At 38.5% G+C, this 27,191-nt stretch overlaps 3 protein-coding genes across 3 annotated transcripts; all 3 read right to left on the reverse strand.

Annotated features, from left to right (window-relative positions):
• Nucleotides 1-214: 214 nt before the first annotated feature.
• On the reverse strand, nt 215-1,398 carry LOC112180571 (NAC domain-containing protein 104). The gene is made up of 3 exons (XM_024319124.2): nt 1,172-1,398; nt 752-1,047; nt 215-609 (listed from the first exon to the last, which is right to left on the reverse strand). The coding sequence occupies exons 1-3, from the start codon at nt 1,332-1,334 to the stop codon at nt 475-477; spliced, it is 594 nt and encodes a 197-aa protein (XP_024174892.1). The 5' UTR covers nt 1,335-1,398; the 3' UTR covers nt 215-474.
• Nucleotides 1,399-4,391: 2,993 nt separating this feature from the next.
• LOC112180078 (dynamin-like protein ARC5) lies at nt 4,392-13,309 on the reverse strand. The gene is made up of 16 exons (XM_024318592.2): nt 12,750-13,309; nt 12,433-12,555; nt 12,112-12,333; nt 11,368-11,501; nt 11,192-11,284; nt 10,922-10,985; nt 10,391-10,439; nt 10,116-10,198; nt 9,622-9,779; nt 9,385-9,445; nt 8,213-8,275; nt 8,010-8,110; nt 6,980-7,037; nt 5,983-6,315; nt 4,815-4,979; nt 4,392-4,719 (listed from the first exon to the last, which is right to left on the reverse strand). Exons 1-16 carry the CDS (start codon nt 13,236-13,238, stop codon nt 4,630-4,632), a joined length of 2,286 nt encoding a protein of 761 aa, XP_024174360.1. The 5' UTR covers nt 13,239-13,309; the 3' UTR covers nt 4,392-4,629.
• A 2,302-nt stretch (nt 13,310-15,611) lies between these two features.
• LOC112180371 lies at nt 15,612-19,325 on the reverse strand. Its single transcript, XM_024318898.2, has 4 exons — nt 19,165-19,325; nt 18,686-19,035; nt 16,493-16,552; nt 15,612-16,395 (listed from the first exon to the last, which is right to left on the reverse strand). Exons 2-4 carry the CDS (start codon nt 19,031-19,033, stop codon nt 16,066-16,068), a joined length of 738 nt encoding a protein of 245 aa, XP_024174666.1. The 5' UTR covers nt 19,034-19,035; nt 19,165-19,325; the 3' UTR covers nt 15,612-16,065.
• Nucleotides 19,326-27,191: the final 7,866 nt, after the last annotated feature.

Here is a 27,191-nt window from a genome sequence, read left to right on the forward strand (position 1 = left end):
CTTAAAATGGCCAGAAAAAAGAATTCCCCTCTAGAATGGCCATATATTAGTCACCCATTCATATGTGTGTGTGACTTATTATATATGCACTTTTTTTTGTCTGACACACACACACATACATACATATATATATATATATATATATATATATATATATATATTACGGAATGGGTAACGACACTATAATAATCGTTGATAGTGAATCAGAATTCTCCGACACTGTCATTTTCTGATTCTGCCAACTTGCAAATGAAGACCATAGTTAGTTGCCACTCGAAGTGCATGTAATGGAATTTATTTACAAGATTTTTACTAGCTTAGCCTAGCTAGTTGCAGTAGTAGTAGTAGTGAAATAATAATACAATTGGATAAAGTTTCATAATGGAAAATGGGGTACGCGCACATAGTTAGGTCTATCAAATCATCTTCTTCTTTCCCTTCTCACCTCTCTCGATCTTGCGTACGTTTCCTATCTTAGTTTGGAAAACTTATTTCATCAAGATCATCCAAAGATAAGTACACCTCGTCCAAACATGAAAGCTCTGTCCCATCATCGTCCTCATCTTCGTCGCACTCATAAACTCGACACAACACGTATCCGCTATATTCCTGAGAAATGTTTTGCAAAAGTTTATCAGTTCATGGCACGTATGTTGTACGTAGACTTATGCTCGATGAAAATACACATCACAATCTTTCGTACAGTAAATGAGTTAGTTTGCTAGCTATTTGATAGTGCGAGTGAGATTACATTAACTGCTTTCCGATGCCCTCTTCTCTTCGATGATCTAGTGGTGGAGGAAGAGGCATAAGTATCAGAATCTGCAGAGAGACGATACTCATGCATTGTCCAGTTTGTTTGGATCCCCAAAGGAGCTTCTCCCACGTAGAACCCGAAGTATCTTTTGATTCCAACTTTGTTGTTAGAAGTAAAAGATATGACAGGTTCCTCGGTACCTAATGGCTTCCAGTATCCATTACTCGTAACCCGATTTTGCGTCCTCCTGCTATAGAAGTACCACTGCTTACCCTCACACAGAGCCTTACCTGTACATGTTATATGTATTAATGTTCGTACAGTAAACAAAGTAATTAGCATATTATAGTAAAGGAGCGAAATAAGGGCAAGAGCAGTCTTGTTATATACAAGAATGCATTGGATTAATGGTACCATTTAGCTCCCATGGATCGTATGGACAGAGATCGAGATCAGGAATGACATCGGGGTGGAGGGGTAAGAGAGCTGCCTTGCGTTGAAGGAAATGGACAACGAGCTCTTCATCTGTTGGGAAAAATCGAAAACCAGGAGGGAGCTGAGAAGGGTTATCTGCCATCACAAGAAACCAGAACAAGAAGAAGAAGAGGAAGAAAAAGAATAGTAGCTAGCGTGTAAACGAAGTTTCAGCTGACGATGGTATTTGTAGCGTCTGTAAAGCGAGAGAGAGAGAGATGAAGTGAAGGACAAAAACAACGGAAAAAAAAAAGAAGATAAGTGAGTGAATGAGTGACGTGAAAAAGAAGGTGGTTTTCATAACAAATGGAGGAGTTGATTGGTTCGTTGATGATGATGGTAAAAGTGCTCTGAGATGCAAGGCGGCGGGCATCTGCGTACCTGTTTAGATACTGAGTGCTGTCAAATGAGTGGGACATATTTCTGTGCCACCAAAATTGTTTACAAAATAAAGAATAGAAACTTCTCGTTTCAAAAAAAAAAAAAAAGAATAGAAACTTCTTTAAACAAAAAATAGAAATGTTTACATTTCTTGAATTTTAACGTAGGTATTAGGTTAAGCGGGTTATTTGCAAATTGGCGAGTTGATCTAAACCCAACCGCTTATTAATCGTGTTTTGACAAGTTGACCTGTAAATTGACCGGATTTTGATCCGGACCCGCTCCAGATCTGTGACTATTGGACGGGTTTGGATCGAAAGTTTTGATCCGTTGATCTGTTAATGATCGGAATCCGTTAACCCGTTTATTTAACGGATCAAATACGGATCTAGGTCGATCCAATCCGTTAATGATCCGGCCCGTTTTTGTAATAATAAAATATTATTTTTTTATTAATATATTATTATTTTTTAAAAATATAAAATATAAAAATATGAAGAATTTCTAATACAAATTTTTTGTAGAAATCTAAGAGACAGTCTATCACCCAAGATTTCAAGAAGCATTAAGAATGTTGATAATGTAATTCTACTTTTGGTGATACTTTTCATGTTGTTTTAATATTTTATTAATATCTTATTAGGTATCATGATATAAATTTAATATTACTATTTAAAATTTTAAAATATTTGAAATTATAACGGGTCGGATTAGCGGATCAGGCATCCGTTAACCCGGCGGATACGGATTTGGATCGAGCTATCAACAATCCGCCGGGTTAACGGAGCGGGTTTGGATCGAATTTTTTTTTAAGTAAACGGATTTGGATTTAGGTCGATCCGATCCAAATCCGGTCCATTTACAGGTAGACCTGTAAATGATCAATTGTTTAATCATGCGTATTCAACCCGGTTAAGCATAATGGCAATCAGTGGCGGATGTAGCTAAGGCCCACTGAGGGCAGCTACTCCCACTCATTTTTTTGGTTTTGTTTGATTTGCTTTATAGTATTTACCATAATGAAATCGTTTCAACAATATTGCCCCCGTTGAAGAGCAATAAAAGTCCCTACTCTAGAGTAATACAAAACTTTTACATATAGTATTAGTAAAAAACTGTGTTTGATGGCCGACAAACATAAAAGAAATGAATAAAAGAAACTCTCTTTCTAGTCTATTTTACATGTATTGTTAATTATTTTGCAGATTGTTGATTGTCGATTCTCTTCTTCTTCTGTTTTTGGAAATTCCTTTTTTTTTTTTTTTTCTTGTATATAATTAGAGTTATATTGATTTATAGTTATGTTTTGCTCAGAAATGCATTTTTGTTTTCAAAATATTTATGGATTGGATTTTTATTTTTTACTATGAAGTTGTGGAAGTATTAAAAGCAAATATTAATCCATCTTTCATTAAGGTTCATTCTATTTCTTTCAAAAAGATTTTGCCCCCACATAAATATAATCCTGCATCCGCATTCTATTTCTTTCAAAATTCTATTTCTTTCAAAAAGATTTTGCCCCCACATAAATATAGTCTTACGTCCGCATTCTATTTCTTTTAAAAATATTTTGCCCCCACATAAATATAATCCTGCGTCCGCCACTGACACTGATTGTGCCATTATTAGATCTTCAATCGCATATGCAAATAGCGATGCAAGGATGACTCAGCAGTGGATCATTGGTCAAACTTTCGGCATCAAACGACGAGATCGTAACTTCTATACAGATAATACAGGCAGTGACATTGGACAATGATCGACAACTACAAAAAGAAAGGTAATTTCAAGAAGTAACTGCCAATGTAAGAGTTTCCAAGCATCGGATTCTTGTAGATTGAACCCTATTATTTCAACATCATTGCTGAGAGGGTAGGCCGGCACCAGGGAAGGGGAAGAGTGCCTACAATGGGTGGGGTTGTTGGGTGTACTTTTTCTCAATTTCTCCTTCGAGTATTATACAAGGGTAAAACAGGAGTTAAACAGAAAACAAAAAGGCAAATGAGTAGAACAAAGGACTTGGTACTTGAAGCAGCTGCAATAAGAGTGAGTGGCTGTGCCACATTGATACAATCTGTATATATGTATTTACTATTTAGAAGAACCCTAGAAATAAAAAGTTGATAATGTGAGTCAGCATCATCACCACTTCATGCTGAGATCATGCACCTCTTGCCATCCACGTCGCACACATGAATATGGGTTTGGTCGTGAACCAATTTTAAGTTCGAGTGTGCCTATACACCAATAATTACTTGCTCATAATTACTAGTCTTTATATAACCTCTGGCTTTGTTCTTGGCTTCTAGCCTTGTCTTAAAGACTGGACATCAATATTTAATAGGAAAATTTGGAAGATGTTATAATCAGCATCAAAAGAGCTCCATAAAGTACAACTGCATCTATTCTCTAATGAAATTGTCGGATAAAGAATGCTTATACATGCGTATACACAGATGACAATATGTACAACCTACCTACCTAAGGCCTTCATGCAAAGTAGGTGCGATGAATCTCAATAATCCATATATTTACTTCAAAATGTTCTTTTAGTTTTGGGGGTGGGGGGCTTCATACTTGGAACCTCATTCAACATTGTTGTCAAAAGAGACACCACTAGCTCAAAAGCTAGGTGGTTGTTTGCAAGTCCCTTTTTGCCCAAACTTTTATGATTCCGGGTTTGCACTTTGTGAATATATGCCAAGGTCTGGGATCGATGCCTCCGTGGCTTACATCACGAAATGACAATTTAAATAGATGAACAAGAAAAGTACTCTAGGGATGGATTAAGCGATTTGAAACTAATCCAATCAGTGGTATATAATATATATAGACGATTGGACGCCAATTTGTCCATTCAAACATATAAGATTTTTCGTTTCGGACTGAGTTTCACTTCTAAATCTAACCATGTCATTAATGCTCACTTCCATATAAACACGCTACCAGGGAAACCATACCATTTTTCAGCCAGCAAATTTTACTTCCTCATATGAATAAGTTCGAACCAAAATCACTCAACTGGAGTCAGAAAAGACATTAGCATTGCGTCTAACCGAACTCAGCTGCTCATGTAGTGATCTGAATTTATCCTTAAGCCTCTTGATCTGCAAGACCAACAGCATGTTGGCAATGGGTGAGCAGCAGAGCAAGTGAGTGAGGAAGAGAGCCAATTAACAAGTTAAGTGGAAGAAAGATATACCCTTTTAAGCTCAACCTCTACGTCTCGCTTTCGCTGGCCCAATAAGTTCCGCAGGTTTGTGATATCAAAAATATTATCCAAATCATCTTCAAAAGCAGATTTCAAGTCTTCTCTAAGGAGTGCAGGCAACTTATCTACAACAGGCATCAAGAGAAAGCAGTTGAACTGCAAAACAAAAATGTGAATTTTCAAGAACCATTGGGATATAGTAATAAATCATTGTATAGGCAAGCTCAAGCTTAGAAACAACAAGAACTTCTGTGAGGACAAGAAAAGACAACAAACCCATAATAAAAATTAATGGAAAATAATGGAAGCAGAATAAAAACAATGCTTCGATTAATGTTGATATAAACAACTGATTCTTTACAATGCATCAAGATCAAACTCTCCTTTAGGTTCTATCTCAAAAATACACATCAGCAACTGATAGTACCTTCTTTTTAGGGTTTGGATTAGGTTATGATGATGGAGTGTATGAAAAAAAATTGGAAGAGATGGTTTCCATTTCAAATGCTTTTCAATTGATGCTTATACACCATATACCCTGTGACATTCTTTGATTCGAAGGATGCTATCTCATCTTTCAGTTTCTAATCCCACAAAGATTCCAAGCTCTTGCAGATAAAATATAAGATGCCTTTTGGCTTCCAGACTGAAACAAAGTTGCCAAAAACTCAATTCATCAGTGGCATCTTATATTTGGGAGATCGTCCAATGACATGCACCTCTCTCTTTTTTTCTTTCTTTTTTTTTAGAAGAATGACACGCACCTCTCTTATATAAGAGCAAATTGAAAATTATCTATCATTCTCTTAACCAATGGTAATAGTTGCCATCAATACCTAAGCTCTTGAATTTTTGTGGGAACCAGCTGCCTACCTTCCCACCCAGTAATATACATATATGTGGAGAGAGAGAGAGAGAGAGAGGACAAGATGGGTGCTCTGAGGGAATCACAAGCCTTAACCAAAGAGCAAGAGGGAAACGTAGTAAAAAAAAAACTGTAATTTTGATGAAAACCATGATGCGAATTTGTGAGCCAATATGTTTCTTGAACAATTCAAATATGTTCAAGTTCAGAGAACTGCACATATTCTACAGCCACATCATCTACAAAGCAGCAGGACATAAAATATCTTCATCAATTTTAATTAATATTACATACCTTCAACTCTGCGGAGGCCAAGAAATATTCTCTTATGCCATGAAATATCTGCTGCACCAAAGCATAAACAATCCTTTCAGATGAAGGAGCAAGTTTCCTATTCCAAAGTGTACTATCTAGCAGATCAGCCAGCCTTGTTTCTGTAGTTTGAATAGAAGTCAAGTCATTGCCAGAGGCCAGATGACTGAGCTTCACATCTGCCCGTGACTTGGTGTCCTTCTCATTGGCGACTGACCCAACTGCTGAATCTTGAGAAAGACCAGAAGTACCACCCACAGTGGTATGTTCTGTTCCAGAAAACGAGTCCAAGAACTGACGTAACCCAGCACGATTCTAGTAGGCATCCAAAGAGATGTCAGACACAAATTGTATGGGGATAAAAAATTTACAGAAATAAACTGCTGACGGTCCAATTTCAATAAATTGGAATCATGTGAAACTTCAAGACTTGAATTTCCCTTTCTGCAGGGTACCTCTCTATGAATTAGGAAAATGGCATGAAATATGGATTAAAAAAGAAACTTAATCCTCACTCAAATTCATAAATGATTATGCTCCGTGACATACATTAAGATCCCCACAGAGGCATAACTCCAAAAAGAAATTGATGCGTAGACAGCAAGAATACAAATGAAAAAATAAACAATTGTAGGTTATTCAGTACAGCAGCAATGCATTCTAGTTCTTATGTCTAATCCGTAACTAATATTCTACAAGGGTTGTAAGCCTGTAACAGACATCCAGTAACATATCCTGGAAAATCAATTACAGGTTGCTCTTTGTTTTTACTGAGCCATAAGTAAAACAAGTTGTTCTTGTTTTCCAGATTGTTCAACTAGACATCATTTTTAACTGTATTTTGATTGCTCTAGCTCTACCTTCTATACTTTTTTTCTGGCACAATCAGATCTTCCTAATTTCCTATCTCAATAAAGTAGACCAATCTGAAATCAGAGCATACAACAAGTAGCATTTTCAAAAATTCAACTATGACAACCTTATTGTGAAGAGACCATGTGACGTAGCGTGTAGTGCTTACTAAATCCTCCATACATCTGCAGCAAAAAGACATTTAACAACAGAGGATGTAGCAATGTAAGAAGACCAGAATAAACAAGCATTAATAAAAAAATTCTTGATGATTGTATTACCTCAAGTCACTGTTATTTTACCAATCAGTAAATTATATCTTATAATTTCTTTGCAAGTCTTTGCATATGATAAGTAGCATAGGAGCCCTAACTAGGAGTTAACCGAAATTGCCAGGCGGTTTACTTACATACAGTCTGGGGTTTGAACCCCCTTACAATGCCTATCTAGCTACCTGTAGAGTTTCCTGTCTCCTAAAGATAGGGTTCAGCAGGAAGCCCAGTTTTTAGCCTGGGTCCACGTAATGGGTTGGGGGGGATTTCTGGGTATCAAAGACGAAATAGCAGAGAAGCAAACTTAATTCCGTGAATTGCATATTAATCTATCTGCAGTTTGGAAGCTTGAATTGAAGATAATGATAGTGCTTGCCATTAGGCATGTATTCATGTAAGGGAACACTTGAACATCGCATACTTCCACACTAAATTCATAGTTTACCAGACTGAAAGGGGTCCGAACAAATTATAGATAATGTAACTGGTTTATTTACATTTTGTGATGCCTTACAACCGTTATACAAGATGTCTGGTTCTTTTATCACATTTGAAAATTGTATTAGCTTTGACTCTGTTGATCTAGTTTTTGTAGGTATTTTCTTTTCTGTATATATCTATTAAAACACCCCCCCCCCCCCGGCGCCCGGCCCTGGCAGAGGTTAGGGCACAGATTGCATTGGCAGAGGTCCAGGAGTTCACGTCTTTCTTAAGGGTCCTTGGAAGCTACCCCATGGATATGACCCCTTGGTGTCTTTCACGGGGTGACTAGCGCCAATTATTAGTTTATTGCCAAAAAAAAAAAACAGAGAGAGAGCAGACGCAACAAAGAGTTTGCTTAATAAATAGCCAGAGACAAGAGATATCAACTGTGAAGGAGTTTACTTTTCACGACATGCCCTTTCGGTAGATTCTGCAAAGTCATTGAATGCAGAGGCAACACGCCTGAGAAACACCTCATGGCCACTCAAATACTCACCATCTTTCTGTATGAAGGAAGAAGAAATTGCAAGGTTTTACTGCATAAAATTTTAGAAAATGTATCCAATATTTAAAAACCATAATCTATACAACTATGGAGCCCATACCTGAAGAAGATAAACAGATATTGGAAGCAATCTCTTCAGAATATGCAAGAGTCTACCACCCAACTGCAATAGTAGAGAAACATTATTTTTCCCACAGATGGCTAGCAACAAGCAGAAACCAGTCAAATTTCCTACCCAAAATTTCCAACTGGTATCATCTCAGCATATGCCAGTCATACAAGTTATTTACTTTATATCCAGTCCAATTCATCATAAATCTAGATATAGTGCACAATGAATGTAGAATTCAAAGAAGAAAAATATAATGTTCACAAAATTGGAAAAATCAATCAAGTACAGAAGTTAGAAGCTATCTCTCTCTCTCTCTCTCTCTCTCTCTCTCTCTCTCTCTCTCTCTCTATATATATATATATATATATATATATCCAGTCTAATTCATCATAAATCTAGATATAGCACACTGAATGTAGAATTTAAAGAAGAAAAATATAATGTTCACAAAATTGGAAAATCAATCTAGTACAGAAGTTAGAACTTAGAAGCAAATCTCTCTCTCTCTCTTCACAATTCGTTTTCTCCTCTGCCTAGTCATTGATCCTTGGGTGAGTCACAAAAACATCTCCATCCTCAGTCACATATTGAAGCACTTTGGAAGATCAATTTTTATTTTTTTCATAAACCCCACTCACATGTCAGAGAACTATGCAAGATCTTTTTTCTTTTTTTCAATATAACCCTCACCCAAATGCCAATACACTCACAAATACTCCTCCTGTCCTCCAAAAGACCCCCTGCTTTTCCTCCTAGAAGCAAAAATAGCTTGTCTCCTCATCCAATGTATGAAGCCAATGCAGTGCTTCATTTGAATGAGGAGCGTCCACTGGTAGGGACCTTGAAATGCAAGGTTTGGACCCCATAAGGCGGTCAAACTCTTCTGTGTCCTATTTTCATCGTAACCTATTATATTACCCATTCATTCAACTAACTAACAAAGAGATTTTTATTTTATATTTTATTGGTCATGAGATTTTGGCCACAAACTTTTTATTGATTGTAAATGTACATTAGGATTCTGTTCATAAATTGAACTTCTAATAGCAAATGACACCAAGTACCTACATTGCACCCCTCATCACAGAACATGTGTCACAGGAAAAAGATAAAAAGGAAAATAAAAAAAAAGTAGAAAATACAGAGAAACTGTTCATTACCTGATGAAGGAAAGGCTCAAATGTATCACGAGCCTTTGCAACAGCTATTACACAAGCTGTCCTGTTTTATAAGAAGTATAGTCAAAAAGTGAAAGAGATCAGAGGAAAATGAAATAAATAGTAAGTAAAGAAAAATTCAGAGCACAATTGTGACAGATATAGAAAAGAAAAAAAAAAAGGAAAAACATGATCAATTATACAGGTATGAGTATGACTAAATCATATAGGCATAAATACCTAGAGTAGTTTGTTCCATCATGTAAATCTTCAACTCCACATGCATTCACGATTTCTTCCCTTGTAATTGGAGGGCATTTTGTTCCTCCAACTACAAAACGAAACTCAGCCATGGCACGATGGTATTGTGCACCCCCATAGAGACGCATTCCTGCATTCTACACACATAGGACACAGTTCTTACATTCGTACATAAAGTCTAAAAAGGTTCATGTCAGTTGGCGTCCACAACAGAAGAAAAAGTTATAGAAAGGATATCAGATAAACAGAGAAAGGCAGGCAATTCTGTGGCCTGATTTTTCTCATGGTTTATTAATCAGTGCCAGAAGTTACAGAAAGTATAGCACTAATCAGAAAGGGTTTACTTACATAAATTTAATAATAGAATATGCAACGAATGCAAAACTCCAAAAAAATAAATAAATAAATATGTTCGTAAAAGAATAAAATTCTAAAAAACAGAAAAATTGCAATCAGAAAATTCTTTAACTCACAGGTATAAGCTTGTGAGGGAACTGAAGGCCATCGCTACTGACAAATGCTCCTCCGTTAGTTCGCTCATCTTGTAGTGTTTCTCCTTGAAAAGGAAAGGATGATACAAGGAAATTAAAACAGGCAAGGAACAACACAACATGAAAATAGATTAGGATTATAAATGCGGGTAGTGGAATTGATGTTGATATTTGATGGTTTCAACGATAAGAAAAGTTTTCCCTTCTTGGTAACCATTAGCATACATAGTCTGTTAAGCAACATAATAGTGATTTACCAAATTTGTCTGGTGGTGCAACAACTGTTCCTTTCAATAGCAATGATAACTGAGGTATAAAACAAATTTTGTCAGTAAAGATAAACCTATAACAGTAGCATTATTTAAAGCAAACAAATACGCATGTCAAACACTGGAAAAAACAAAATAAGAAACTGATAAAGAAGAAAAGAAAACTTCATAGAAGATAATGAGACTTTTACAATAAGCACGGAAGTACTACAAACTAAGCATTACACTAGCTCAAGCAAATCTTTCCAATGCGGAAGGATGCCGCTGAAAAGAATGGAACGCTCCCAACAGTTCTAGAAAAAAAGGCCTTTATCCACTTTCAACCACAACTAACATGAGGTCCATGGAGGGGACATCTCAAAGGGGTCCTACTCCTATTTCGTAAAGTGGCCATTCTCAAGTATCAAAACCCAAAGTTCTAGTAAAAAATATCAATATATAAGCCACCACAAAAAGATAATAAGAAATTAATAACAACCTATAACTTCTTGTCAAGGAGAATGCCACGACTAAAGTTACCTTCGTCAAGAACATATCATGAAATAATCTCCCTTTCTCCTTTAGTTTCAGTTCATCCAAAGTGCTGCATCAAGAAATAATGCAACATAACTATCTAAGTAACTAGCCAATATAAAAGAAAGAAACCGATGAAAAATGTTCGCAGTAGGTTGATTTTATATACATTTCCCATGTCATGGTGTATTCAGTTTAAGCAAATGAAATGAAATAAACTGAAATCATACTGTGAATTGCATTAAGAGAAAGTGCTTTGTGAGTTTAACTATGAACCTGAGTTCTTGATTTATTTCATTCATCCTTCTTGTTGCACTCCGGTATTCCTTCTCAAGAAGTGGAATGATCAGTGGTACATTTTCCATGTACCTTGCAATATATAATCCCAGAAAATTTTAGGTCAAGAGTTGAGCAAGTTATTTTGATCATAACAGGAAAGTAAAAATTATTACCTTTTCTGTAGCAATTCTTCCAGAAAACACCTAAGTTTACTTACACCTATCCTACTTCTCTCTTGTACAGACAGTGACCGGCCCAATTTTTCCTCTAAGCTTGCAACATCTTCCTTTTCTCTTACAGATATTGCCTGCATTAGAATATATTACAAACATTATATGTTTTACAATCAATGTCATATCAGCACAACAAAAATCGTATTTCAGGTCTTGGGTAGGACTGCATTTCTCTCTTCAGAAATACCAGGTTTTATCCAAAATAAGGGAAAAAAAAGACTTGCATAAGTACACAGAAAATAATTTGTAAAAATTATCATATGAGGATTAGTATCTTAATTAATTATATTCTATATAACTTCAAAACTGCTGCTTTTCAGCTTACTAAAAAGAAAAACAACACCATCTTATGAAAAGAGTATATTGAGTACAGATAACTCTCTGGCAGCCAAATTATCACTAATGACAAAATATTTCTTCGAGAAGTTACAATCATGTGAGCAACTAGATAGAAATAAACCCCATTGTGACTTCAGAAACCACCTTAAACATCTGGGTAAAAGTGGATTAGATATCACAACAAATGCACCATAAGGTAACACATCCAACCTAAAACTTAGGATTTAGATTCATAAGTGATAATAATTCTAATTGGCAAAATATAACTCGGGACACACAATGAATATCATTATCCCTCCTCAATATTGATTTTCAACAAAATGAACACAAGATAAGCGAGAACACCTGTTTAAACTCATCATTAGATCTGTAAACCGAATCATGTCCAAAACCAACTCTTCCAGACGGCACAGAAGTAAAGAAAGGCGAGTCTCCCAAGATGCACCCATCGAGCATACATGTGGGAGGTGACAGAAACACTTCCACGTCTGATGAGCGTGCAAACTGGGGTATTTTCGTATCGAGCTTGGTTGAAACAATTACAGTCCTCGAGAGCTCAGGATCGATCTGCACATGACCGAGGCAAAGATTCAAGGCTTCAAACAGTTGAACAAAACTCAAGCCAGTACAACAAAACACCTAAAAACAAAAAGAAGGACAACATACTTGCATTACTACCCTCCGCGTAGTTGCATTACTCCAGTCACTGCAATCTTCAAGACACAATATAATGAGCTCTTTATGCTGCATTTTAGCTCGTACGAGTGCTTCCACCGCACGAGCTTGAACCTGAAAACAACCATCAATCAACCACCATTGCACTTCCAATTCAGCCAGGACATGCTCCTACACCCTAAATTACTACTCATTCATATCGAAGTTGGTCGTAAATGTCATCACTCATATCAAGTTTGAATCACACAATTTCGCATAAAATTCATCATACATTGAACTTGAATAACCGTAATCGAGTTCGAATTGACCTGCAATGCTCGATTTTTGGGGCCGGGAGCAGGAGCAATGAGGCCAGGAGTGTCGATAATGGTGAGGTTGGGGCAGTACTTGTACTCCACTCTAATAATGATCTCCTTGGCCGAGAAGAGACAAGGCTCCTTCTCGAGCCTCATGTTCTCGGCCTCAATGTAAGCCTGGATGTCCTGGAGGGACTTGGGGTGGGCCTGGGCCGGGTCGGAGTCGGAGACGAGGCGGCAGAGAGGGGAGTGGGAGTCCGGGTCGTACTTCATGTGGAGAGTGATGGGGCGGCGGGTCTTGGTGCCGCCGCCGACGTGGTTGAACTGGAAGCCCATGAGGGCTTCGACCAATGCGCTCTTGCCATCTGTCTGGTGGCCGACGACGAGGACGGCGGGAGCGTCGAAGGGAGTGTCGAAGGCTTGGGCGAGGCCGTGGAGCTCGTTGTAGGCCTCGTACAGACGGCACTGCTCCTCCCATTCGCTTCGTTCGTCCCTATCCATTTCTCACTCTACTCTCTCTGTGAAGAAATGAGGAGCGTGGGGAGGTTCAAATTGTCTCTGTTACCTTTCACACGGGGTTCGTCATTTTCTTTGTCCTGCGTGAGGGAGCCATTTATGGCCGTTAATTTTTCAAACCGGGTAAGTCTAATTTTTTATAACGGTGGAAATTGAGGTTTGATGAACCCGTACCCGCTTCGTAATAAGGGTAATTCCCTCCAAAAATTCGCACGCTCGAGCAAAATTTCGATTGACATTTTAAATCGTGGAACATGTCAACTAAGATTCGTAAACTCTGCCGGTTGTTAAAATAAGGAACATTAAAATGAGCACATTTTAATTAATGGTTGTGAGGCTCGCTTTTCGATTAAATTTCAGTAAATCAACCGTTAGATATTTACATGATTACGAGTAGGTTATTTATACAAATTTTCAACCAAATTAAAAATCTTTAAGACATTCATAATCACAATTTATCATTTATGAACATGAAAGGTTTAGCTTTGACATATTTGATTCGTCCGTTGATCTATTATAGCTAGTATGTACCTTAACAATTAGCAATTTGAAAGAAAACTTTCATAAGTGATCTACTTATGAATATCTAAACATCTAACGGTTGATCTACTGAAATGTAATTGAAAAGTGGGTCTCACAACCGTTGATTAGAAACTCTTCATTAGGGTATCTCCCTAAAAACAAATGCGCTATTTGTATTTCTCATAATCTAGGTGATAGAAAGAGTAATAGTAAAGTGAAGAAATATCTCAATAAAAAAAATATATATATGCTAGCTACCTTTCCCTTTCAACCTTCCCCACTCAACAAATGACATGTGGATTCTCCTACCACTTTAAACTCAATATTTATTACATTGAATAACTAATTCTATTTTTTCCATGTCTGCCCTTCTAATAAATGTCTCACATTTTTTTTTCTTTCTATATTTTACTTTGACTTTGTAGGATGTTTAATTTATTTTGCATTTCTTTTTTCTTAAATAATTTTGCATTTTTTAATTGTTATTTTGACAATATGGGTTGTGGTTTTTTTCTTTTTAGCTTGCATTATTATTATCCAGTAAAACATCACTTCCAATACTCTTAATCGCCATCTAACTTTGCTAGCGAAACTTTCATCACCTATTTGAGTCCAAGTATCATGACTATCATCCCCTTATCTAAAATATGCAAGATTGGTTACAGAAAGAAACTCACTATTGTATGGTACTAATACTTCATAATCATTACAACACAAACATGGGTCAGCCAACAATTCAACCGAATAAATAGAAGCTCTTCCATATGTGGTTTCTATGAGTGGTGGAAGAGTAATGGTATGCCTGGTGAAAGGGTTCAGTTAGCTCAATTTCTTAAAAAAATAAAATAAAATAAAATAAAACAATTTTTAAAATCTTTGTTCAATTTCATTTCCCCCGCCAAATAAATGAAATTGAATGAAGATTAAAAAATGGGAATGGATTTCAGAGTGGATGCTAGAGAAAAAGAAAGAGATCAAAAAAAAGATTTGATTGAACGAAGATTTAAAAATGGGAATGCAAATAAAAAGAGATAAAGAAAGATTTGAGAGAAAGGGAAGATAGGTATGGGGAAGTTTGACCTAGATGAACCCAGAAAGAAAAAAATCACAACCCAGATTGTCAAAATAACAATTAAAAAATGCAAAATTAATTAAGAAAAAAGAAATACAAAATAACTTAAATATACTACAAAGTCAAAGTAAAATATAGAAAAAAAAAATGTGAGACATTTATTAGAAGGGCAGACATGGAAAAAATAGAATTAGTTATTCAATGTAATAAATATTGAGTTTAAAGTGGTAGTCCACATGTCATTTGTTGAGTAGAGAAGGTTGAAAGGAAAATGTGGAAGGGGATGGTAGCTAGCATGCCTCATAAAAAATTAGGCTAAACCTGTTGAAGTAGATTGACATTGAAATTATTGATTCGTCATTTTGAATGAATAATGCCTAGTATACCATATTTTGATATGTTTTGACATCCTAGTTAGATCTTACCTTTTTTGGCAGCCCATGTGATATAGAAACCACCTTATCAAAATGTTTTACTAAATTATGGACTCCCATTCTCAAATGTGACTCGTGTGGAGTTGCAAATAAAAGGAGATCCAATTATTGATAGAAAACTGCGATTTCACTTAATATTATTTGTTGTGAATATTAAAGATCAACTGGCTCGAAAAAAGTGGTGGCTAGTCACACTCCCAGAAGCGAAATTGTTATACGTAGGGATTCTTCAAGTGATCTACTAGCTATGTTTGTCGAATGAAATTCTGAGATCATTTGGAGGAGAAAAACAAAAGAAGCATGGTACATACTTCGTTAGTAATAACATTAGTGAGAAAAGCACAGATTATTTTATTTTATTTTATTTCTTTTTGTTTGGTTTCCACCATAAAACAAGTCCCAATCACAATCTGAAAGGATTCACTCTTGCAGCCACATACAATACATCAAACAGGGGAAACTATCAAATCCATAGAAATTGCAACAAGAGATCCATGTCCGTAATTCATTATCCTTTATCAACTTTAAGTACCGAAATAGGTCATGCTATCCAGATATTATGCACCATAGTTGGTGATCAAGTACTATGGTAACCAATCATCAAGGAGGCCCTCTACAAGTATAGTTGGCAACAATCTTGCTCAATCTAATCCCAGTCTACGCGCTAGAATATAAGCAGTAAGTAGGAACAATGAGGTGCAAAAGGGATCTAATCCGAAAACAAACAGGACGAATGTACAATATACCTTTTTGTGTGAAGTGGAAGCTTTCAGCAAACAGGTTACTACTCTGGGCAAATTTCAGCAAACACTGACAATCTCCTTCTTGTAGTAGGACCATACAGAGAAGCAGTGATGTACTCATCTACATCTGCCTTTGATGGAGGTTTTTCAGTTGAAGAAGGCAAGACAACCTCAATGCCATCATCTTGGGGTGACCAGTCTCTGCAGCAGATAACAGTAATGGGGGTCTTGCTGGTCCTATTCAGTTTTGGAGACAAGGCTGCTGCTGCTGCTGCTGCTGCTTCAGTAACAGCTGATGCCATGATCTGATAGACAAGGCGGGACTTTGAGCTGGGTGTGCATGATCCTGATCTAGGTGTAGACTTGCACAACTGTGCCCAGAGAAACAAAAATAGAAGAAAAAAATGGCAATTTCAGTAGTTGATTATGTCAAATTTGGCAGCTAACTACCGTTGTCTGATTGCTAACCTCAGATTTGTTCTTGCCAGGAAAACGAGTTGGACGCAAATTTTCTTTTCCAAGTACAAACTGCAAAAAAAATAGGCAATGGTCAAGACAAATGCAAGAAAATCAAACTTTGGTCAAGTCCTCACCATACAAATCATCTCAAGACACCAGTGAGATTTGGCAAAATATAAAGGATGCATAACCAATGTATTAAAACAAACACTCAGAAAATCATCCAAGGCACCATACCACCAACCTAGTTCTCACAGAAATGCGGGATCGAAATATTCAGCGGTAAAAAAGGCTCTGGAGATTTAGAGAGAGCATTATGTTTTGTAAAGAACCTTAACTACATAAATTGTTTTACAACTGCACTGACTACTTAAATACAATCATACTAAATCATTAACTAACAATTACAATCTAACCTTCTGATGACTAATTAAAGTCAGTAGTCCAACTAGGATGATGCTCATGGACAGATGGAACATAAGCTGTTGTTGACTTTCAGTGAAAATAGGTAAACTGTCCTTAACTTCCTTATCAGTTCTATCATCACTCAAGATACAACTTTTAAATTGAGCACCAACCAACAGCTCAGGGACAGATGGCACATAAGTAGAAATTACTTCTGCAGTAACAGCTTTCACAATTTTAAAAGGCCAATTTGATCAATCCCAAGATCATATGATGATAAATGTAGAGAACCATTTTCTAGATCAAACAACCTAATTCTACATAACAAATTATAGTTTTACAGTTTTCCTGCAACACTGATATAACATGTAAATCACCCCAACTTGATAATTAGCTATGACAATTTTGATTGACAGTGACAGGAAGACTTCCAGTACTGCCACATCTTAATGTGATACATAACAAAAAAAAGGGAACTAAATCTTTGTTCATATTTTTATAACTCAGAAAGAAAACAGCACTTCCAAATTAGAGTTTAAATGGACCCCAGGATAATCAGTGTGCAACAAGAAACTAGCTGTACTTGATGCGGACAAGTCTCTTACTTCAACCTTTGTATTTTTCCACACTAATCTCAAACCTTACCATACCACCTACTTCTCACTAATGAATCTTTCTCATACATTTCACAAGTCAAAACAATCTTTTGGTGGACCATCATTTAACTAACCACAGAATTGTTAGAAATCCCAAAGAATAGTTAGAACAACAAGCTTTACAGTTTTCACGGCATATCTTAAGTAAAAGCTTAAGAAGCAGAGCAAAGAAACTACCAAAATAATTTGAAAGTAGAGGTCCAACAGAAACACTGCTTACCTATTAACTACCCCTCTTCTTCACTTGTAGACAAACAAGTGGTAAAAATTACATTGTTTCTCATAGATTATTCATTTGTAAGGTCAGAACAAGCTCTTAATGGACCATCCTTTTGACAAACCATACCATCATCTGAAATCTCAAGGAATTGAAATGTTGCAATCTTGTTTACTTGAATGTTGTGGCATTTAGAGGCAGCAAGTAACAACATATTTTTTTGGGTGAGGTTTTACTGACCATTGCATCTATTTGTACTTACCCTCTTCCTAACATGTTACTGAATGAGTGGCAAAAAACTAAGACTGTTTCTCATACATATTTCACAAGTCAGAAGAAGCTATTAATGGGATATCATCTAAAGTATTAAACTGACAACAGCAGCATCTGAAATCTCAAGGACTTGTTAACTTGCAAATAGTATTTAGTCGAATATGCTATTTAAGGCAGTAAGTAACAACATTTTCTGCTTTTGGACTACTGATCGACTAATCGAGCTAATGATCCAGTTTGGTAAATTCTAAAGTTCTACGAGCAGTTACAAGCTTAAGTAGCAGAGTAAATCAAAGAACAGCAGCAAAATCTATTCACGCAACAACAGACATACAATGATGGCTGAATTTGAGCTCAAGATGCTTAACCGAATTTGGTTTAAGTGCAAGAACCCTAAACTAAAATGTATCCAGATTGCATCTTGCAATCAGAAAATTCTAGCACCTAGTGTACCTAAACCATATGTTAGATTCCATCCAAAACAAAAGAACTCAAGTGAATAGAAAGGAAATTACTAATTTCTTCTCACAAATCCGTTGATGATGATGCCAATACAATACTTGGATCATTATTCATTGATAGCTAAACAGATAATTACTAAGAAAACAAAATTAGAATCGATGAACCAGTGAGAGAGAAAGAGATGAAGACCTGGCCTTTGTAGAGAGTCTTCCCCAAAGAATCCGAAGAAGTAGATGAAGGCGAACCAGAACCACCCGACCTCGAACTCCTCTTTCCATTGGTGACCAAAACGCCGTCCATCACCAGGACCTCCTCCCTCGGCACCGTTCTCACCGGTGAAGACCTCGCCGCCGCCATCAGATTCTCCACCGGAGAGAACGGGTGGCGCCGCTGCTTGAAGCCGTCGACCGGCGACTGAGAGCATCGCAGGTACCTGAGGAGCGGCGAGTCGAGTTCCGCATTCTCGAAGCTTCCTCCTTTCATCAAGTGCTGCGGGCTCAATTTCGGAACTCTCGAGTTGCCGTGAAGGTTCTCCATCGCTGCACAAACACTCACACAGTCATTTGATTTCCATGCCAATTTTCCCGCCAAAAAAGTCCCAGGGAAAAGGAATTTTCAGATTAGATTAACGGAGATGATCAAAGTCGCTTCGGATTAGGGAGACGTACCAATTGCAGAAGACGGAATTAGGTTTCGGATGAAGAACGTAGACGAAGGAACCTATGGAAGTAGCAATGGCAAAGAGGCTAATGCGAAGGAAGCCTAGAAATGAGTCGCCGACTCTGCTCAGTGGCTCTCCATGCTCTGGTACTAGTATTTATAGTTCAATTCCAATTTTTCTATTAAATCATCTTTTTCTCTCTCTAAACGGTGGGTGTGACAACTTCTTAAGGATGGAGCGATATATACATTAAGTAAATTTACTGCGATACAGAAAAAGAGTAGTTTGAAATTAGAACATCAATGAATGAAGTCAGTTTTACATGTGAATCAAACAAGTCTACTTAATGTAACGGACTACTGGTAGTAGTTAGGGGTGGACTCGCGAAGCTGAAAACCGAAAAAAACCGCACCAAAACTCGAACCGAGGCTGAAAAAAAAACCGAACCGAAGTGCGAAAATCGAACTGAACCAAATATGTGCGGTTAGGTTTTCGGTTTCTGCCCAGTAAAAACCGAATCAAACCGAGAACCGAACTTACCTAATACGACGTCTTTTTGGGGATCCCCGAACTTACCTTATACGGCGACGTTTTGAACACACGAAGAAACCCTAATACCTAGTAGCCCGACCTCGTCCTTCATTTACTCATTCAGTCCTAAACTCCTAATACCTAACTCATTCCTAACCTAATCCATTCGCCGATCGTCGATCGTCGATCTCGTCTAGTCCACTCAGTTCTTCAGTCATCACTGGCTCGCCGTCTCCCTCGCGTCCTCGCCGTCTCCCTCGATAAGCACTAAGCAGATTGTTTTCTGTATGATTTTTGGAACACCCTCAATCCCTAATTGGTTTTCCTTTTGCTTTTGGTTTCAGTCCCTAACCTTTCAGTGTGAAACTGCCTCGGTAAGCAGATTGTTCATTCCTTTTAATTGGCTGAAGGTGGGTTTTGATCAAGGTGCTGTTTTTGCTTGTTTATTTAGTTGTTGGATTTGAAAAGAGTGAAAAGAAGTTTGGGGGTTCTGAGATGAGATGTGTTCTGGAAGCACATATGGGTTGTCTTCGTTTTCCTTTTCCAGTTTTTATTTTGGTTAGTTTATGTGAAAGGTGTTAGCTTTCAGTTTTCCGTAATTGGTTTTCTCCTTCCTTCAGTCTCTGATCGCCCAGTCTCCTCAATCCGTAATTGTTTGCCTTATAAATCATGTTTGTTTGAAGCTCTAGGTAGTGAATGTTTGTTCGAACTTTGAAGCTTGAAGTTTCTGTTTTTAATTTTGACGCTTTAGGTAATGAATGCTTGTTTGAAGCTTGAAGGTTTTTTGTAGTGAATGTTTTTTGGACGTACTAGCTATATAAGAGATCGATGATTATGTGACTGTGGATAGTTTAAAATTTTGATAATCTGCTGCTTTGGTTTGATTAGAGATGAGTCGTATCACTCCTATGAAATTGAAGATTTTAGCTGTATTTTTGTGTACTGATGTTCTGTAGTGATGTTATGCAATTTTTAGTTACTGATATTCTGATTTTGTAGGTGAAAAAACAAAGCAAGCATTACAGGTCTTGATCACCACTGTCCGCCACACGGTATGTAGTCTTTCTTAGTTGTCCTACTCTCCACCATAGCAAATATTTGCAGTATCAAAAATTACATTTCTTATGCCAATTCTGTTGTAAATCATTGAATAATGGAGTAAAACTTGTTGTTAATAAGGAAAATGGTCCGTACGGTACCCGAACTTTGCCTCCTTATAACTTTTGGTACCTGAACTTCAAAAAATATCAATACGGTACCTGAGGTTCTCAACCCGACCGAAGATAGGTACTTAGAGCCGTTAGCTCCGTAACGGAGGTTGCCAGGTGGCAATTTTGAACTTAAAATGACCAATTTACCCTTTACTTTTTTTTTTCCTTATTTATTCTTTTTATATAATTAAAAAAAAACATTTTTTTTTACATGAATGTTCATCGTCACTTCCTCCTTGCTTATCAGTTCTTCTTTATTACTTCTTGTTGGAGGTGAAAAATTCCGTAGAGGAGTTTGACCCAACAATGAATGCGGACTGGAGCGGGAGCTGACCTGGGAACAATCGAGAAGCTTCCTTCGAGCGTTGACCTAGAGTTGGAGGTGAAAAATTCCGTAAAGGAGTTTGACCCAACAATGAATGCGGACTGGAGCGGGAGCTGACCTGGGAACAATCGAGAAGCTTCCTTCGAGCGTTGACCTAGAGTTTGACCGTCCGCTTGAGGAGAAGGGGGGGTACCTGCAGAAAACCCTCCGATGCCTAAGTCAGTATGTTTCTTAGTTGTGGAGTAAAACAAGTCTGAATCTGATGGATTACCTGGACGTTGAGCCTCCCTTATATAGGTGAATGAGAAATTACACCGTAAGTGGCGTTAAATTCCATTTTGATAACTGTTCTTATGATCACAATCATTCCGCGTTTATGGCGCTATTCATTAACGCCATCCTCCGTATCGTGGCGTTATGGCGTTATCTAATAGCGCCATCGCCCCGCATTGTGGCGCTACTTGCTATTCAATAGCGCAATTGCTCCTCATCGCGGCGTTATGACGTTATTGACGTTATTCATTGGCGTCATTACTCCGGCGTTATTCATCATCACCATCACTCCACATTATGGCATTATGGCATTATGGCATTATGGCGTTATTCATTGGCGTCATTACTCCGGCGTTATTCATCATCACCATCACTCCACATTATGGTGTTATGGCATTATGGCGTTATGGCGTTATTCATTGGTGTCATTACTCCGGCGTTATTCATCATCACCATCACTCCACATTATGGCGTTATGGCATTATGGCGTTATTCATTGGCGTCATTACTCCGGTGTTATTGAATAACGCCATTACTCCGCGTTATAACGCCATCATGCCATGCTATTATGTCCGCGCTTAATACCTTTCTTCGGTGTGGCATTAACAACTGTAGTTAACGCTGTATTTACGATCGTCATTACTCGCGTACTTATGGTGAAGGTGAACCGTCACAATGGTAGGCCAAAATCGTTGATTGCCCCCACAATGCCCCCAAATTTTCTCTTTGGACACTCGTCCTAAGAGGAAATTTCTAAAATCTGGCCCCGACCTGCACCCTAACTCTGAGGTTCCCTCTTTCAAAGCGGTATGATCTCCTACTCCTCCTAGCCTTGATGCAACTATCACCATCCCCTTGAACCTCGACAAGATTTGACACCTCGACCAAGTGATGCTTAATGCTTTTCGAATTTACATATCCTTTAGAGTTCGCCTCCTCAGCGATAGCTTTTTCCCTCGTCGTCGTTGAGAGCCTTTTTCCTTGCAAAGAGATTTTTTTTTTTTTTTTTTTTTTTCATCGAGAGCATTGTTCTTCGTTAAGAGCTTTCCTTTTCGTCGTTGAGAGATTTTTCATTGACTGTGTTTTTTCTTTTATTGTGGGATTTCCTTATCAAGAGATCTTCCTCGTTTATGGTGTTTTCCTTCGATGGAGGCCCTCCTCATCGAAGACATTTTTTCTTCACTAAAGGCTTATCGAGGGCTTGCTTTTCCTTCATCGATAGTCCTTGTACTCCTCATATAGCCCCCATATTTTTCTTTGCTGCGTGCTCAAAAACATAGGAAGAGTAACCGTCTGTCGCCTATATATCAATGTCGTTCTTACCAAGACCGGTGCTTAAGAAAAGTTCAATAACAATGAAAAAACACAAATTTACTCAGAGCAACAAGAGTTCGAAATCAAACCGTATATGATGAATTCATGGATTGCCCTCAAGATGAAGAATTGGTTTTTGTATGGGACACAGAGTTGCCCCCATTTTCCTTCAAGTCTAATAAACAATATATTATTTATTTTGGCCACCGGCTTCATACATTCTTTTTGGCCACCGGCCTCACACATACATTTTGGCCACCGGCCTCATACATTCCTTTTGGCCACCGGCCTCACACATACACTTTGGCCACCGGCCTCATGCATTATTTCGGCCACCGGCCTTACACCTATATTTCAGCCACCGGCCTTGCGCTTACATTCCGGCCACCGGCCTCATATATTGATTATGAAATGAGATTTGGTTATAGTTATCCCCGTTTGTTCGGCGGGCAAGGTTTACCATTAAATCACACCAGTTAAGCAAATAATATTTTATTTAATCTGGCTACTGGCCACAAATACATTACAAATACTAAAGGAAATGAAAATCAAACAAATGATTATTAAAAGGAAGAACATCTGTCTATGTTACCTGGTTTTTGCCCCCTCGACCCGGATTTCACCCTCGACCCTTATAATAATATCATCCATGTCTCTTGGCGGGTTGCGTAATAGATTTTCATATAAGGGGGTACCTGGGAAAAGTCCTTCACGGAAGGCGATTGCCGCGCATTGAGGGTCACAATTGATGTGCATCATCTCTGCATTGAATCTCTTGAAGAAACAATCGATCTTCTCTCCTACTTTTTGCTTGGTGTTGAATAAGGTCGCCATGTCCTTTTTTTGCTTGCGACTGCAAAAATATTGAGAGATGAAGGTTTGGCTCAACGTTTCGAAATCTGGGATTGATTGGGGCTTGAGGTCTTGGAACCATGTCGACGAGGTCCCTGTGAGGCTTAAAGGGAAAAGTTTGCACAGTAGTTTCTCGTCGGTTGTCTCGATGGACATCTGCTGTTTGTACCCCTTAATGTGGTCTACCGGGTCAGTAGTCCCATCATACTTTTGGAAAACGGGGGTGGTGAATCTGTGAGGTTTCGCCGCATTGAGGATGTCATTGGTGAATGGAGATGCACCGACGTCTCTTGCGATTTCGGCCGCGAGTTCTCGAGGGCTAGTGCGCTTGCACTGTTCGATCATCTTCTCCATTTTCTCTCGCCATTCTTCATTGTGTGGTCGCTTGTGGCGTCCTGCTCCGACTCTACCATTATCGTTCAGCGTGCCACTCAATCTCTCAACCAAGGTTTCACCTGCGCCACCAGCTATTGTGTTGGTTACCCTGTGGTTGTGGTGGGCATCGTTGATCTCTTCATCCGAAGAGTCGCTGCCGAGCTGGAGGAGCCTTTCGAGCCTTCTCCGTCGACGAGTTTCTCGGTCCTGTTTTTCCCTCCTGAGTTGCTCAAGTTCTTGTCTCAGCGTTTGTGCCTCACCAACTGGCGGCAAGTTTAGATCGCTGACCAAGTTTAGGAAAGGCTCATTCAAGGGTTGGTCAGAGGGTTGGACTTCGTCGCTCCCAGTCCTTAGCGACAGAAAGGGGATTCCATCAGGCACAGCTCCCGCCATCACTTTTTAGGGAAAAGTGTTTCCCACAGACGGCGCCACTTGTTGGAGGTGAAAAATTCCGTAGAGGAGTTTGACCCAACAATGAATGCGGACTGGAGCGGGAGCTGACCTGGGAACAATCGAGAAGCTTCCTTCGAGCGTTGACCTAGAGTTGGAGGTGAAAAATTCCGTAAAGGAGTTTGACCCAACAATGAATGCGGACTGGAGCGGGAGCTGACCTGGGAACAATCGAGAAGCTTCCTTCGAGCGTTGACCTAGAGTTTGACCGTCCGCTTGAGGAGAAGGGGGGGTACCTGCAGAAAACCCTCCGATGCCTAAGTCAGTATGTTTCTTAGTTGTGGAGTAAAACAAGTCTGAATCTGATGGATTACCTGGACGTTGAGCCTCCCTTATATAGGTGAATGAGAAATTACACCGTAAGTGGCGTTAAATTCCATTTTGATAACTGTTCTTATGATCACAATCATTCCGCGTTTATGGCGCTATTCATTAACGCCATCCTCCGTATCGTGGCGTTATGGCGTTATCTAATAGCGCCATCGCCCCGCATTGTGGCGCTACTTGCTATTCAATAGCGCAATTGCTCCTCATCGCGGCGTTATGACGTTATTGACGTTATTCATTGGCGTCATTACTCCGGCGTTATTCATCATCACCATCACTCCACATTATGGCGTTATGGCATTATGGCATTATGGCGTTATGGCGTTATTCATTGGCGTCATTACTCCGGCGTTATTCATCATCACCATCACTCCACATTATGGTGTTATGGCATTATGGCGTTATGGCGTTATTCATTGGTGTCATTACTCCGGCGTTATTCATCATCACCATCACTCCACATTATGGCGTTATGGCATTATGGCGTTATTCATTGGCGTCATTACTCCGGTGTTATTGAATAACGCCATTACTCCGCGTTATAACGCCATCATGCCATGCTATTATGTCCGCGCTTAATACCTTTCTTCGGTGTGGCATTAACAACTGTAGTTAACGCTGTATTTACGATCGTCATTACTCGCGTACTTATGGTGAAGGTGAACCGTCACAATGGTAGGCCAAAATCGTTGATTACCCCCACACTTCTTCATTTCAATCATCCTTGAGAGCTAGCTGCAACAACAAAGAGATCTTGCCCCACTTCAACTTTGAACCATCTTCTTCAAGTTTCAGCCAAGAGAGAGAATCCAGACACACTTTATAAAGGCCAACCCAAATCATCAAATTTCAAACCTCTACTTATCTTTCTAGGTTTCTTTCCACCTTTGCTTTAGGGGTTTTCTTCCCCAATTTGATTCTAATCTCGTCCCACCTAGTTAGACTTGAAACTAAAGAAAAATCAAACTCTTTCTAGCTATATGAAGCCGAGAAGCATCAAGATTCCATTTTCGTTTCCGGTGCCGGAGCCAACGACGCCGAATCTCATTCCAAGGCTGACAAGAACGATCAAGAATCTGAGTTGGGTCCTTCTGGTATAGTGCTTGATACACTTTTCAAACCCAAAGACTTCTATTTGAATCTTTTTGATTTGAAAATTTCTCGGAACTATGACTAGAAGCCAAGAAAGAAATTAATCAGAATTCAAGTCTTTCCTTTTCTTTTCGGCAACAAAGACTACACATTCATCATACTCCGCCCAAATTTGAAACAACACAGATAATCATGTTTAGCCTATCACCCAAATTCTCATCTTTCTATAAATCAAGCATAACCAACAACCACAGTAGTTGAATTTGCTTGCACTGAATTAAAATTGGGACATATACATTCATTGCAAAAAGATGGAACTGTCGCCCATGTCCTCTTGGAGGTCGATGGAGGACATAAGGCTCTGTGGAGAGAGAGAAAAGTGGCGGCGGTGAGGTGAACCCAGTGGAGGAGAGGGGCAGATTAGGAGGACGACGGAGCCGCTCCTCTGCTTCTATCTCCTCTCTGATCTCATCTCCACCGTCGTCGAAGGGCGCAAGGTCCATCTGCATATGCTATTAAGATTGAACTCTTCGTTGATAATTGGATTGAAGTTCTGTTTCTTTGTAGTTTTTGCTATGGAAAATGGATTTGATTTGTGTTATTGTGGAAATGGTGAACTGCAGGAGTCGATGGGCAGCCATGGGAGTGGAGAAGAGGAAGAAGGAGAACAGAGGAGGAAGAATTGAAGAAAAAAAAACAAGTGTTGGACCCAGAGTGGGCCACGCAACACTTGGTTAGGAAGCGCTGCCCAGCCAAGTATTTTCTGATAAGAAGAACAGAGAAAGAACAGAGAGAGAGAGAGAAAAGAGAAAAAAATGATTTAGAGGAAAAAAAATTAATTAATATACGAATGGACGAAAATGTCTTTATAAAATTACCAGCTGGCAAGCTCCGTAACGGAGGTAACGGCCATATGTACCAATCTTCGGTCGGGCAAAGAACCTCAGGTACCGTATTGATATTTTTTGAAGTTCAGGTACCAAAAGTTATAAGGAGGCAAAGTTCGGGTACTGTACTGACCATTTTCCCTTGTTAATAGATTGAATCATTGAATAATGGAGTAAGGCAGTAAGCTAAATATCTAATAATAGGTTATACTAGACTATATATTACTGTTTTTATATGCAGTAAGCTAATTGAAATTGCAACTCATTGAATTTGGGGAAAATTTTGCAAACAGTACACCAAGTAAAGGCCACTAATAATTCTTATACATAATGTTCCAAACCGATCATTTTGGTACACGGACTCTCGAGCAAGACCCACTTTGTAGACATGCCGTGA

Source organism: Rosa chinensis, chromosome 7, assembly GCF_002994745.2.
Source record: "Rosa chinensis cultivar Old Blush chromosome 7, RchiOBHm-V2, whole genome shotgun sequence".
NCBI lineage: Eukaryota > Viridiplantae > Streptophyta > Magnoliopsida > Rosales > Rosaceae > Rosa > Rosa chinensis.